The sequence below is a fragment of the Balaenoptera borealis genome, assembly GCF_965194805.1.
Source record: "Balaenoptera borealis genome assembly, chromosome: 20".
Taxonomy (NCBI): domain Eukaryota; kingdom Metazoa; phylum Chordata; class Mammalia; order Artiodactyla; family Balaenopteridae; genus Balaenoptera; species Balaenoptera borealis.
Window position 1 is genome coordinate 15237266 of NC_138879.1, and position 16013 is coordinate 15253278.

A 16013-nucleotide genomic window follows, 5' to 3' on the forward strand; every position below is an offset into this window, starting at 1 on the left:
GTCTTGGCATCTTTGAGGAAGGTCAACTGACTCCATATGTGTGGATTTCCTTTTAGATTTTCCATTCTGTTCCACTGATCTATTTATCTATCTTTGTGGGAATACCACCCTGTCAGTGGAGTGCTAGAGCCAGCTCAAGCTGGTTCAAGGGAGCTGATTGCTAGATTTCTTATGGTCAAATCAGGCCCCCACCCCTGGACTGACTGTTAAACATTTACTAACATATTACTGCCTGTCATGATTTCTGTAGCTTTATATTAAATCTTGAACCCAGGTACTGTTGGTCTTCCAGTACTGTTGGTCTTCCAATTTTTTTTCTTTTTTAAGATTGTTTTGGCTATTCACAGTCCTTTGAATTTCTGAAAGTTGTCAATTAAAAAAAAAAAATCCTGCTGGGATTTTGATTGTTATGTTGAATCTACAGACCAGTTTGGGGAAAAACTCCAATCTACAAACATGGCGTATCTCTTCCATTTACTAAGTTATTTAATTTCACTCTGCATGTTTTGTAGCTCTCACTGTGGAAGTCTTACACATCTTTTGTTAAATTTATTCTTAAGCATTTTGATTCCATAGAAAACGGTATTTGCTCCAGTTATCTACTGCTGCATCAAACAGAGTTACTCAAATGGCTGGGAAACGGAATCACCTGCAACAAAAACTCACATGTTTGGTGTCAGGGCCAGAATGACTTGATGACTAGAACAGTCAACTGGAACACTTAATATACGGCTGCTCCATGTGGTTTGTACTTCCTCACAGCAGGGTAAACTCAGAGTAGTCAGTTTTTTGACATGGCAATGCGTACCCCCAAAAGCAAGTGTTTCAGTGAACAAGATGGAAGCAGCATGACCATTTATGACCTAGCCACAGATATCACATAGCATCATTTTGTAGTATTTTATTGGTTGAAGCAGCCACAAGTCTGCTAAGATGCAAGGGAAGGAGACACAGACCCTACCTCTGGATGGGAGAAATGTCAAAGATTTTGCAGCCACGTTTTAAAACTGCCACACTACTTTTTTTTTTTTTTTAAATGGCTGTGTTGGGTCTTCGTTTCTGTGTGAGGGCTTTCTCTAGTTGTGGCAAGCAGGGGCCACTCTTCATCGCGGTGCGCGGGCCTCTCACTATCGCGGCCTCTCTTGTTGCGGAGCACAGGCTCCAGATGCGCAGGCTCAGTAATTGTGGCTCACGGGCTTAGTTGCTCCGCGGCATGTGGGATCTTCCCAGACCAGGGCTCGAACCCGTGTCCCCTGCATTGGCAGGCAGACTCTCAACCACTGTGCCACCAGGGAAGCCCCTGCCACACTACTTTTTAAATTTCAGTTTTCAGTTGCTTGCTGCTAGTATAGAAATACAACAGATACTGCATATTAACCATATAGACTGTAGCTCCACCTATGTTAATTCTCGTAGGCTTTTTTTTTCTTTTGTAGATTCCTTGGAGTGTTCTAGGTAAACAATCACATCTGCAAATAAAGACAGTTTTACTTCTTCCTTTCCAATCTTTACACTATTTGCTTGTTTGTTTTCTTATTGTGCTAGCGTGGACCACACATGGAATGTCGAATGTAAGTCGCCTTGCTCCTGACAATAGGGGAAATGTATTTAATATTTCATTGTTACCTGCATGTGTTTTGGAATTGTCCTTTATGAGACTAAGTTTTCTTCTATTCTTAGTTTGCAGAAAGTTTTTATTGTTAATTGTAATGTTTTTTGTTAAATGTTTTTCTGCATTTGTTGAGATTATAGATATATATTTATATAAAGACATATAGATTTTCTCATTTATTCTGTTAATATTATGAACTACAGTGATTAACTTTCAAATGTAAACTAACATTGCATTCCTGGTCAAGTAAAACTAATTTTGCTATTAGTGTGTTTCAGGATTTTGCTATTATGGTTATGAGGAAAACATGTCTGTAATTTTCTTTTCTTATAAAGTCCTTATCATATTTTGCTTTCAGCATTAATGCTTGTCTAATAAAACAAATTGAGAAATGTTCTCTTTTCCTTTATTTTCTGAAAACATTTGTGTAAGATTCATATTATTCTTTAAATGTTGGATACAATTCATTAGTAAAACCATCTGAGCCTGGAGTTTTTTTTTTCCCTTTTAACTTACAAATTAAATAGATAAGAGCTAGTCAGATTTTCTCTTTCCTCTTGAGTCACTTTTGGTAAGTTGTGTTTTTTATAGAATTTGCCCAATTTAAGTTGTTGAATTTATTGTTATATAGTTGTTCATAATAATCCCTTATTTTTCTTTTAATGTCTGTAGGAACTGTAGTGCTAGCTCCTCTTTCAAGCCGGATGTGTTTTCCTCTCATTTTCTTGATCAATCTTCCTAGGGGTTTATTCATTTTAACTATTAATCTTTTTCTATTTCACTGACGGCTGCTCTTGCTTTTCATTATTTCCTTCTTTCTGCTTACTCTGGGTTTATTTTCCTCATTTTTTTCTAGTTTATTAAGTCATAAACTTAACCACTGATTTAACATATTACTCAGTTTGAAATATTCTATAATTCCCTTTGTGATTTCTTCTTTCTCTTATGGGTTGTTTAGAAGTGCACTGCTAAATTCCTACATATTTAGGGATTTTATGTGTATTGATTTCTAATTTAATTCCATTATCTCAGAGAACATTTTCTGTAAGATTTTAATTTTTTGAAAATTTCAGACTTATTTTATGGCCCAGAATAAGGTCCATATGCACTTGAAAAGAATGTATATTGTGCAGTTATTGGGTAGTGTTCTATAAATGTCAGTTGGATCAAATTGGTTGACAGTGTTGTTAAAATCTTCTATATATTTACTAATTTTTGTCTACTTGTTCTAACAGTTACTGAGAGAGACGTGTTAAAATTTCCAACTATGATTGAGTATTTGTCTATTTAGCTCTTAGGTTCTATTAGTTTTTGATTCATGTATTTCGAACCTCCATTATTAGGTTCATACACATTTAGGATTACTTTATCTTCTGATAAATTAGTCTTCTTATGTTTATCAAATGCCCCTCTGATAATACTCCTAGTCTTGAAGTCTACTCTGCCTCACATTAATAGACCCACTCCAGCCTTCTTATGCTCCATGTTTATAGAGTATATTATTTTTCTATCCTTTCATTTTCAATCTGTGTCTTTAAATAACCTCTCCTACAGACAGCATATGGTTGGGTCTTGTTTTTTATCCAGTCTGACAGTTTCTGCCTTTTGATAGAAGTATTTGGTCAATTTAAACTTAATGTAATTATTGATATGGTTGATTTTAATCTCTCATCTTGTTGTTACATACTAAAAAAATTATTCTGTTCTTTCTTTCCAGGCTTCTTTTGGATTAATCAAATAATTTTTAGTATTTCATTAATTTTATAAATTGTGTTTCCAGTTATTGCTCATGATGGTGATTTTGTTTTAAGGGTAAGAACATGGGAATTTTATATAATAATTAAATTCACTCAGAACAACATTTACCCATGGGGATATCTAAAGCTGGTTATGGAGACCTAAATGAGAAGCAAATATATCTAGTAGCAAAATTAAAAAACACATGAATTATGGTTGCAAATCCAGAGCTGAGTCTACATGCATTTGGATATTCTCCTTGAATTAGCCTTAAGATGTAGATCCTTGTATCACTGACTTTCCCTCAAGGTACCCCTACATGTGAGCAATTTCTATGTTCACTTATTTGTTCAAAATTTATTTCCTGAAATGCCTACTATGTCCAAGGTGAGGTAATCACTATGAAGGATAAAAGTTGAATAAGAAAAGGTTCCTAACTTCAAAAGCGTACAATTTAGTCAAAGGAATAAGTACAGAAATAACTAATTCTTATAAAGCACAAAGTATAATATCTGACATATAATAGATGTTCAATAAATGTTAGTAATAAAAATTTAAGTTCTTATTATACATACAGTAATGTATGAAGTACCATAAGTGAGATATAAAAAAGAAAAACCTATTGTCAATTTGGAAGGATACTGTAACTTACTGGAGAGGGCAGGTGGATCAGCAGGTATTTCATGAATGAGGTGGGATTTAAGGTGGTCCTTGAAAGATGGGTAGGATTCTGACAGGCAGAGATGTGAGGAGAAGGTATATCAAGAAAAGGAAACAATGAACAAATGTATGGAGGCAGGGAAATGGAGGGGAGTATTTAAGGATTAGTGGATACTTTGGTTTACATGTAAACACAGGGTTCATAAGGGTAAAAGTAGATAATAAGGCTGGAAAGTAGGTTGGATCCAGGCCATTAAGGACCTTAAATGATAGGTTAAGGAGCTGGAAGTTAATTCAGTGAGGTAATAGGGAAGCACTGGAGGTTTCTGAACAGGGAAATTCAGTGATCAGAGCAATGCTTTACGAAGCTTTATCTGGAAGCAGTACATAAGTCTAGAAGACTGGAGAGACTGGGCAGAGACTACCCACCAGGTATGCCATTAATGGGTTAGAGGTGAGCCTAAAAATGAATTCCTTCAGCCCTCAGGGCTTCGGGGGATTTGTGCAGCTGTAGCCTCAGGGCTGGCCATGTCCAGCCATGAAGAGGCATGATTTTTTATCCCAATGTGCTATACAAATTTTAATAATTTTCCAGTATGTTATGATGTGAAAGAAGCACTAGACCAGAAAACCAGAGAAGACCAGGAAGGGTAGCAACACAGATGTGATATCATGGGCAGCTGAACAGCCTTCAGGGTAACAGTGGTAGGAATGGCTTTGAGATTAATGGATGTGAGAAACATCAGGAGGGCAGAATTAACAGGATTTAAAGATCGACTGAATGTACAGAGATTTCTCTTTAATTTTGCTCAAAATACTTGCGGAGAAATTCCAATGTTTAAAAAAGTCTAGGGTATGGTAAAGCTAATAGGTAGGTAGTAGAAGTACAGACAGAGGTCATCAGCATTGAGAAGAGAAACTCTGATATCCAAGTAACTGGCATGGAAGTTCACATAACTGAAGATAGAGGCCGGAAGAATGTAAATTCTTATAAGTATCTCCGAAATGCTTGAGAAAAGTATATAAGTCTCTCAGGAATAAACAGGATTGCTCAGCAATCTCATGCTTACTCAGGTCCTTTTCTTCGGCTTCCAGCACTGACAGACCATCAGGAAGGGGATGAGGCAGAGAGACCGGTGAAGGAGGAGATGGTTACATTTAGGTCACAGCCAACACTTGAGTTGCAGAGTTAAAAAGGAGGAAAGGCATGAGGCATGAGAGGGAGATGGATCCCATTTCATTTCCCCCCACTTCTTAAAAATATCTTAATACCTTTTAGTGGACAATTAAGTAATTTTTAGCATACACACAGTTATGCAACTCTACATGCCATTTCATTTTACCTGACTGTGGAGTAATAAAAAAAAAATAGCAAATATAAAAACTGAGGATGTTCCTAACCATAGAAACTCCACGGCACTGGGTTGGAGTCATGGCTTTACTGATTTATTTGAACTCCACGGAGGACTGGTAGCTCTACTACCTTTAGTTTAAGAGAAATGCATTATATTTGGAAATAAGAATGAGAATTTTTACAAGGAAAGGAGGAAGTAGCAATTCCTGGAGGAATTTTTATTTTTTCAGGTAAAACCTTTTAGTTGTTAACTGCATCCTGTAGGAACATTTAGTTCTCGCAGTGTGATAAAAATAATCATTTCCATAGCATGACCCCAGGTGAACTTGGGCTCCAGAGCCTCCACCTTCCACCTGCTTTGCATCTCATCTGTACCTTTGTGGAGATTCTCCAGGGGCTCCAGCACTCCCCTCCGGAAGGAGGCCATGGGATCTTGAACACAGGACCGAAGGCTCAGCATGCTCTGTAGGTGAGGCTCCCGGAGAAGCTGCTCCCGATAGGCCGCCAGCTGCGGTGAGCGGCAGAGCAGGGCAGCAACATTGTGGACGAATTCCGGCACCAGGCAGGTGTAGGCATTATCTGCTTGGCAATAGTGATAGGCAACCACCTAAAACAGAAAGATGAGAACACAGGTTTATCAGTAGCAAGAGCAACGGTCATGGTTATTGTACAGTCATTCTCTAACACTGTCTTCTGTCTCCCCACTCCTCAACTTCTTCAAGTAAGAATAAAAGCTGCTAACTTCGAAACTGCCTGATTTATCTAAGATCAGAAATTTGACCCAATATTTCTCTTGTACATGTATGGTATCATAATTCGTAATTAAAATTTATAACTACAAATTGAGTTTTCCCTCTGGATTATAAGAAATAGGAAGCAGGCCTGAGAATAAAGATTTATATTAATCTCTCTAATATTTATTCAGCATAGAGTAGTAGAGGAAAGAGTCTGATATTGTAACAAAGCATTTAGGGATAAAATAACCAGAGAAATACCATATGTTAGACTCAACAAACGTATGTTCCTAAGGCATATTTTTAAAATTATTAAAAAATTATAATTTCATTATAAACAGTCTTATAAAAAATAAAATGACTCAGACTTAAGAATTATCACTAAGTATTTCCTGAGCACCCAGAGATAGAATGAGAATTAGATAACAGGAAGCAGAAAAGGAGTGAGATTTTTGTCAGATGCAGGTGTTAAATTCAAAGACCTTAGAAAATGTATGCATCTTAATACCATTCCTACAGTCTGATCTGTCAGGCTGGAACCTGCAATTTTAAGCTCTGGTTTTTTTTGTTTGTTTGTTTGAATTTGCACAGGGTTCGCTCTATACCTTCTGGTTGTTCCCTTTGCCTCAAGGGCAAGTGCAGAGGGTGATTTTAATCTAGACCACTATGTTGGCTCAGTACTACCTACAAAAGTGATGGAATTGTGTAGATAACAGAAACTGCAGGGGAGATTCAGCCTGAACGTATGGAAAGCATTGACATGGTGCTCAGAACATATAAGCGCACAGTAATGTTAGCCGAGGCCGCCACCACCATCATCATTGCCTTCCTTCTTTTCCTCTTCCATCACATCATCTCCATCAACATCACGGTCATCTGAATGTCAATATTATGACATAGTATGAGTGTGTTTCATGTTTGGTAATTGCAATCATTGTTGCTTTTGTTGTGGTCATCCATGTACAATGCTTGGTGTCAGTCTATTTATCTCTTGTAAAAATGAAATACAGTGTGTGTGTGTGAAAAAAAAAAAACATCACGGTCATCATCAAGGTTCTGTATACCCTCTCCTTCTCAGCTACTGGCTTTGTGCCTACAGGCATTTGAAATTTTCCCTAGGAGCATGCATAGATATACCCCTGGGACCCCAGCTCCTCAATCATCTCTCAGAGAACAGTCATCCACAAAAGTATTCTGCTTTGAAATGACTCTTAATCTAGCTCTTTAACAAATGCTGGGGTTTCTCTGGTGGCGCAGTGGTTAGGAGTCCGCCTGCCAATGCAGGGGACACTGGTTCCAGCCCTGGTCTGCGAAGATCCCACATGCTGCGGAGCAACTAAGCTCGTGCACCACAACTACTGAACCTGTGCTCTAGAGCCCACGAGCTGCAACTACTGAGCCCGTGTGCCACAACTACTGAAGCCCATGCGCCTAGAGCCCGTGCTCCGCAACAAGAGAAGCCACCACAGGGAGAAGCCCGCGCACTGCAACGAAGAGTAGCCCCAGCTCGCCGCAACTAGAGAAAGCCTACGCGCAGCAACAAAGACCCAACGCAGCCAAAAATAAATAAATAAGTAAATAAATAAATTAAAACAAAACAAAATCCCAAATGCTGGAAATGTCACTTTTTAAAAAACGCCTGAAATTGTTCTCATTAAGCATTAAGAAAACTGAACAATACAAGAAATGTTACTACACATGTAAAGCTGAGGATAGGAATTGCTTGTGAGTGAAGCAATGATGTCTGAGCACAGTGTGGAACTGGCAATGAGGAGGTGTACTTAGAAATCTCCACTCCTTTCTGTAGACAGATTGATTACAGCTTTATTACCGACCTTAAGCACAACGTAAGGAACCCAAAGAGAAAACCTGGCAACAATCCATCTGTGCTCTCCATGAACAGTGAATGTCAATGGTTATGCCCACAAGGACACAAATCTCCACTTTATAAAAAGCAAACAGCAAACCTCTGAATCAATATGAACTTTCATCATATTTTACCTCAATTGATTTCACATTTCGAGGCAAAGCACAGCTGAGCAAATCAGCTGTAACTTACCCTTTACCTAAAGTAACGGGATAGGAGTTTGAAGATAAAAATTCTGAAATTTAGGAAGAGGGTTCTTTTACTGATTTCATTAAAAATCATCTGTGCTCTTGGCTGTATGAGGTTTTATCTAACAAAGATCATTGCTAAAGTTGCCCCTTCTGTGGCTGCCTTTCTTTAATTTAAAAAAATTTTAGGCATTCGAAATATAAAATCTCGAGTCCTCTGAAGAATTCAGGCAGAAAGACCATGCAACATCTTCATGAAATCTGTAGTTTGACTCAGAACTGACCATCTATTAGACATTTCAAAGCAGCTACATAGTATGTAAATGTACACACAATCTGCCAAAAACACTTTGTACTTCCCTAAATTGTCTACTGACACTATCTACAACTTTTCCTACATATACAAATAGGAAACAAGTCTGGGAATGCAGTTTTTTCCTGCATTCTCTCATTGTACTAGTGTTCAGTGATGGATAATAGATCACTCCCTACAGCTCTGAGGAAGTCATCACAGCCACCCATACTCAGTCACTACTATTCCAACTTCTTGGAAATGGTTCAGAATTAGTCCACCCTCAATAAATCAGTAGGTAAAACCTTTCTCCTTGGTGAACTCTTGTCTCTAACAATGACTTGTTGAAATTTCATTTTCAGCTATGTTTTTCTTATGTTATTTTTTTCCATCTCACATTTTCCTTATGTTAAATCTTTATACTTTTGATTAAAACAATTCTATCCAAAATATATCTTATATGACCAAAACTGTAGTAATTCTTTGAAGACGACGGCAAGTAACTTTTAGATTACTGCTGTGAGGGAAGAAAAAAAAGGCCAGGTTTGTAGACTATACAGACCAAAAAAAAAAAAAAAACAAAAGAAGACTGGAGGTCAGTATCGCCTTGGGTATAAAGAGGTTTTGATTTAAAGCTATACACAAGAAATCATACAACTAAGCAAAATCCTCATCAAAGGCCTTAATCAAATGATTGAATGGCAGCAAACCTGTCAGGCTTGTGTTAAAAGTCCCAGGCCTTCACTCTTTAAAGATTCTTTTCTACTTCAAATGAATAATCTGTGACAGGATTAAGCTAATCTCACATAAAGAAAAGGCAGCTTTGAATATCTGGAACTCATTTGGACATAAAAATTTAATTTACATCATGACTGGCATTTGCATTACTTAAATTCTAATGTTACCACTGACCTTCCTTCAGGTCTGCTCTCATATTCTTATTCCCTGTCTCCTTCTCATTACTTCTTGAACGCCCTCACCACCACCTGACTGATTTCTGACTCAGCGCATCCCTTCCAACACTTCGGTTACTTTGGCTTTTCGTGTTTCTAGGGACCTGGAGGCTCAGTGTCAAAAACTACTTTCTCTGCCTTTTCTCCTGTCCCTCAACTCTGACTCTAATCCCCATCCTGGGGCTGGAAGCTAAGAATAGCTCCAGACTTGGGTTCGGCCTCAGTAATTTTCCAGCTTGGAGCTCTAACTTTTTTTTTGTCAGTAGGACTGTTATTTATTTTTAAAAACTTTTTATTTTGAGCTAATTTTAGACTTAAATGTTGCAAAAAGATGTGAGTTTCTGTATATCCCTTACCCAGCTTCCCTTAACATTTTATATAACCGTAGCATAATTATCAAAACCAGGAAATAACACTGGCACAACACTATTAACTAAAGGCAGTATTTGAATTTTGTCAGTTTTCCACTAATAACCTTTTTCTGTTCCAGCATTCTATCCAGGACCCCATGTTGCATTTAGTTGTCATTTCTCCTTAGACTCCTGTAGTCTGTAAGAGCTCCTCAGTCTTTGTCTTTCATGACCTTGACACTTTTGAAGAGTCCTGATCTGTTATTTTGTTGAACATCAGTCAACGTGGGTTTGTCTAATGTTTTCCTCATATTCCAACTGAGACTTTTTGGCAAGAATACCGCAAAAACAATGTTGTGTCATTCTCAGTGCATCATGTCATGGGGTTCATGATGTTGACATGTCCTGTTACTGGTGATGCTGACCTTGATCGCTTGGCTAAGATAAAGGTTTCTTCTACGTTTCTCTACTGTAAAGTTACTATCTTACCCTTTGTAGCTAATAAATATCTTGGGGGAGATACTTTGAGAGAATGCAAATCCTATTTCTCCACAAATTTTTGCCCACTACTTTTAGTATCCATCAGTGGATGTTGTCTGCAACATTATTATTATTGTGATGTTGTACAACACGGTGACTATAGTTAACAATACTATGCTGTATAGTTGAAAGTGGCTAAGAGAGTAGATCTTAAAAGTTCTCATCACAAGAAAAAATTCTGTAACTACGGGAGCTGATGGGTATTAACTAAACTTAGTGTGGTAATCGTTTCACAATATAGACACATATCAAATCATTATGCTGTACATCTTTAACTAATACAATGCTATATGTCAATTCTATCTCAATAAAACTGGGGGAAAAGCACTATGAGAGAGGAAATATAAGATATTGGTACAACATATCTAAGTAACTTAGAAGAGCCAGAGAAGGCTTCTTGAAAGTAAAACTTAAGCTGAGATCTAAAGGATGAGGTGGAGTGAACGGGCGCAGGAGTGTCCCAGGCAGAGGAAAGCAATACGTGCAAAGGCCCTCAGGCAAGACACAGCTTGACACTTTCAGGAAATCAGTTTTAGTGTGGCTACAGTGGAAGTGAGCTGGGAGTAGTAGGAGATAAGACAGAGCAGAGGTTTTCATCTGGGGTGGCTCTGCTCCCCACGGGACACTTGGCAACGTCTGGAGACAGCTTTGGTCATCACAACCGGGGGTGGGAAGATGCTACTGGATAGTGGGTAAAGGCCAAGGACACTCCTACACATACTACAATAAACAGGACGGCCCCAAACAAAGAATCCTCTGGCCCAAAATGTCAGTGGTGCTGAGGCTGAGAAAACCTGAGCTAGATATAAAAGGTAAAAGCCCTTTATGCTAATACATGTGATGTTTCAAGAAGGGAGTGTGGATTCCATTTAAGGGCAAGGAGGAGCCATTGACAGGTTTTATGTACCAAGAACAAAAATACGTTTTAGAAAGATTACTCAGGCTTCAGTATAGAGAACAGACTACAATTTAGTCACTCATTTAACACATATTTCTGTGCAAGGCATTGTGCTAGGAGCTGGGGATAGAGTGGTGAACAATAATTTAAATACTGACCCATTCTGGTGGAGGAGACAGATAAAAAACACAAGATTGACAAAGGAATAAATAAGGTTGTTTCCCATATTCAGTATCCTGAATGTAGATGCAATCTGGGTCTCACTATAAAATTTCAGTGTTAATTTTTAGAGGAAAAAAGCCCTAGACACATTTTATAAAACATCATTTATAGGTTACTTGTTTAGTTCTGATCACATTTCTCCAAAAATGTAAATCTTTTAAAAAATACCCAACTGGAACACAAACCAAATCTTATACTTCACTGTTGTCATTTTTTGTTTTTCTCTCTCCATGTGTATATGTGTGGCTTAAGTCTCTGTATTATGCTCAACACACATGTGTGAACTGCTGAAACGATCACTTCTTTGGCTGATAGCTTTAACAGTAGCAGCAACAATCTCAGGAACCATATCACTTGACATCCTCCTGATTTAGTACAGAACTAGTCTCTTGGCAAGGATGACATTTCAGTTTTTTTTCTTTCATAGATTTCCTTTGGGGGAAAAAAACCTTTACTTTTTGTGTCTCTGTGACACTTCTTAAAATTAGCTGGTTTCTCTAATTAGCTTATTTCAGATGTATTAGCTTCTTAATCTAAGGACTAAGCTAGGGACAATTTACCTAATGTGACAAGAGCTTCTAGTTGCATAAAAACTTTTTTTAAAGACTTTTTTTTGGATGTGGACTATTTTTAAAGTCTTTATTGAATCTGTTACAATATTGCTTCTGTTTCATATTTTGGTTTTTTGGCCGCAAGGTGTGTGGGATCTTAGCTCCTCAACCAGGGAAGCTAAGCTAAGCAAACCCGTACCCCCTGCATTGGAAGGTGAAGTCTTGACCACTGGACCACCAGGGAAGTCCTGCATAAAAACTTTTTGAAGAAGAATTTTAGGTCAGCAAAATTTCTGAAAGGTGCCCCTTCATTATGACTTCCTTACTTTAAAGCGGCATTCAATTATAGATAGATTTTCCAAAAGAACATTAAACAAAAATCCTTCCTGTCACACTACAGAGGCAGCACAGTGGTTAAAAGCATGGACCCTGGAGCCTGCCTGCCTCAGTTTAAATCTGGTTTCAAGTCACGTACTAGTTATCTCAGCAAGTTGTGTAACCTCAGAGCCTCTGTTTATCTGTAAAATGGGGAGAAGAAGAAGACTCACTTCATTGGGGTGAATACTGGCTCTGTATCCTAGCTCTGCCATTTACTAATAGTAAGACCTTGGGAAAATTAACTATCACTGAAGCACAGTTTCCTCATCTGTAAAATGGGGATGATAATGACCACCTCACAGGCTTAAGAATGAAGAAGTGAAATAACAAATATAATGTAAAAAGTACTAAGCTCAACACACATTAAGCCCTCAGTAAATGGAAGCCAGCCTCTCCTTGTCTGGAGAATTCTGCACGTATGATCACTTGGTGGCAACGGACCGAAAGCCTGGAAAATCTATGGTTGTTATAAAGTCACACACCCAGGAAAGGCCCCGAATGAGATCTTTGCACCGCTCTACTGTGATTATACTTCAGAACATGTAAGATTAACTGGAAATACATTTAAGAGATGTACACCTAGCAAAACCTGTTACTTCAAGTGGGAAGTGTTTCTTCAATAAATAAAATTGCTCTAAAGTTGTGACAAGAACTCTTCAATGTTCTCAATTATGAAGAAGCATAAGAAGCAGCAAGCATACTACGAAATACCAATGTTAATTAATGATATACAAGAACCAACACTAAGAACTCTGGCTAGCAAATCAAGAAGTTTTTCAAGGATACTTTTAATTCTCATATATTAGCTTACTTTATCAAAATACTAACTGGTTTGAAAAGATAATTTCTGCTTACCAGTTTGTTACAGATGAGAAGCAAGATTGTTGGCTTCTGCTCTACGCTTCTACAGCACACACTTGCACTTGAACTGCGACCTGTGGCACAATTACTGGGATAATATTCAATTTTAATCTAAGGGGCCATTTGTTTTAGATTTTTTTTGTTCAGTGTAAACTTCACAATATTCCATCTCTAGGTGTGAACAGATGTATTTATATTTTGCTTAAGTTAGAAATAAGTGTGAAATTTTAAATATGTTCCTTGAGTAAGTGTAAATAATCACTAATTTCTCACTTATAATATTTAACATTTTCCAAATATTGAACATCAATTTTAATCTAAAGGGCCATTTCTTATATAATATTTAATATAAATTTAAAAATATCCCATTTCTAGGTACAAAAGACATTTATTTATATTTTGCTTAAGGAAGGTATAACCATGGAATTGAAAATGTGATCACTTTTCAAGTAAGTATAGTCACTAATTACCTACTAAAAATAAATAACATTTTCCAAATATTGAACATAAACATCTTGGGACTTTTTCTCTTGATGAGAGAGAGGCTAAGAAGTGACAACATGGGGAGACTTTCTTTTTAGCACTCATCACCATCTGACATATTACATATTTGTTTGTTAATTGGCCTTTTCCCACCACAAAAATGTGGGCTACATAACAGCAGGGATTGTGCCTGTCTTGTTCACTGCTTTAACTTCAATCTTGTGTTATAGGCATTCCAAGCATATATTCTAAATGAATAAATAAATGACTGTGATGATGAAAGCTCTTCAGCATTTGTGTATCTCTAAGATGACAGTTATTCTGATTCTTCTAAAGAAGAGGCAGGAGTCAGCTTACATGGAATATTTGGAAAAGTAAAACAAAGATGTCTTTTTTTCTTTTTTTTTGGCTCCACTGGGTCTTCGTTGCTGTGCACGGGCTTTCTTTAGTTGCAGCGAGTGGGGGATACTCTTCGTTGCGGTGCGCGGGCTTCTCATTGTGGTGGCTTCTCTTGTTGCAGAGCATGGGCTCTAGGTGTGTGGGCTTCAGTAGTTGCGGCACACGGGCCCTAGAGCGTGCAGGTTTCAGTAGTTGTGGTGCGTGGGCTCAGTAGTTGTGGTGCGCTGGCTCTAAGGCATGTGGGCTTCAGTAGTTGTGGTGCGCAGGCTCAGTAGTTGTGGCGCGCAGGCTCTAGAGCAGAGGCTCAGTAGTTGTGGCGCACGGGCTTAGTTGCTCTGCGGCATGTGGGATCTTCCTGGACCAGGGATCGAACCCGTGTCCCCTGCATTGGCAGGCGGATTCTTAACCACTGCGCCACCAGGGAAGTCCCCCAAAGATGTCTTTTAAAGTTGCACTGAGTTAGCAATGAGTATAAGGGAAATCTCAGACTGTTTTCAGAAGCCCATTTATAAATGGATGTGTACCAATAAGTGGGGACAACTGAAAACGTATTTGCGGGAAACATGCTGTTTCTGGCTGTAAGCTGGACAGGATTTCTATAGGAAATTAGAACCTTATGACACTGAAGATGGCTCCCTGTTCCTCATTACTAATTAACCATGACAAGAGATTTCTTTAGATACTGGAGACAGGCATTCTGCACTCTATACTTCTCCTTAAAATCCTCAAAAATAAGGAGAATAAGAAAGAGAAATGCAAACTCCATTGATTAGGAATATCTATCTCTAATCTTAGATTATAATATATAAAGATGGAAAGTGGATGTAGGATTAAATAACCTAACAGACAGAAGAAGGTGAAACAAATGCCTGCTGGGGTTAACAACAGGAATGAGCCAAATCATCTGTCAAACCTCAGAAAAGCATAGGTGTTAGAAGCACCAGGTACTATGGAAGATGGGGGTGAGGAAGGAAGTTGCAAACACAGAAATTATTTGAAGTTTATATAAAGAGCAGTTAGATTCCCAGATATCCATCCCTATCCTGCCCAGCCAGGTGACTACCTTCCCCAAAACCCACAGGAAAGAGAAATTAAAATCACTAGAGAAACTAAACCAGAGAATCTAGGCTTAGGAACATCAGACACAGAGTAGGTGAGGATCAGGTGCAGGACTGAAAACAAGGGGCTTAGGTAAAAGGCTGCAACCTAAACGATGAAGCTCCGCCACCTTCTCCTACCAGCTCCAGAATGTTGGCGACCAGGTTATACACCCTCCAGGAAATTGGTGGATTCTTTGCTAGAAAAGATGAACAGTGCAAGGAAAAAACTTATGGACACTGACTTTTGGGTTTTCCCATAAAGGCTGGTGGGTCATCTTAATGCTCTATAGTTAAGCTCTCCATACATACACGCTTCCATCAGTTTTTCGGTGCCTAACTATTAAGGAAGAGATAAGAGAACATACTGCATCTATAAAACAAAAACACTATGCTATAAAAAAGAGGGGAACAGGGACTTCCCTGGTGGTCCAGTGGTTAAGACTCTGTGCTTCCAATGCAGGGGGCGCGGGTTCAATCCCTGGTCAGGGAACTAAGATCCCACATGCCATGCAGTGTTGCCAAAAACTAAAATTAAAAAAAAAAAAATCTCAGCTTCCCTGGTGGCACAGTGGTTAAGAATCCACCTGCCAATGCAGGGGACACGGGTTCGAGCCCTGGTCTGGGAAGATCCCACATGCCATGGAGCAACTAAGCCCATGCACCACAACTACTGAGTCTGTGCTCCAGAGCCCGTGAGCCACAACTACTGAGTCTGCACGCCACAACTACTGAAACCCGCGCACCTAGAGCCCATGCTCCGCAATGAGAAGCCACCGCAATGAGGAGCCCGTGAACCACAACGAAGAGTAGCTCCCATTCGCTGCAACTAGAGAA

General features: G+C 38.6%; 1 protein-coding gene across 17 annotated transcripts in view; it reads right to left on the reverse strand.

Moving 5' to 3' along the window:
* TANC2 (tetratricopeptide repeat, ankyrin repeat and coiled-coil containing 2) overlaps window positions 1–16013 on the reverse strand; it is a gene marked incomplete at its 3' end in the record, with an annotated part of 357840 nt that overhangs the window by 73152 nt on the left and 268675 nt on the right. For all 17 annotated transcript variants that reach the window (XM_082373745.1, XM_082373742.1, XM_082373746.1 and 14 more), the window contains one exon: window positions 5739–5970. In XM_082373745.1, the coding sequence (XP_082229871.1) occupies window positions 5739–5970 (232 nt within the window). The remainder of the gene's footprint in view (window positions 1–5738; window positions 5971–16013) is intronic.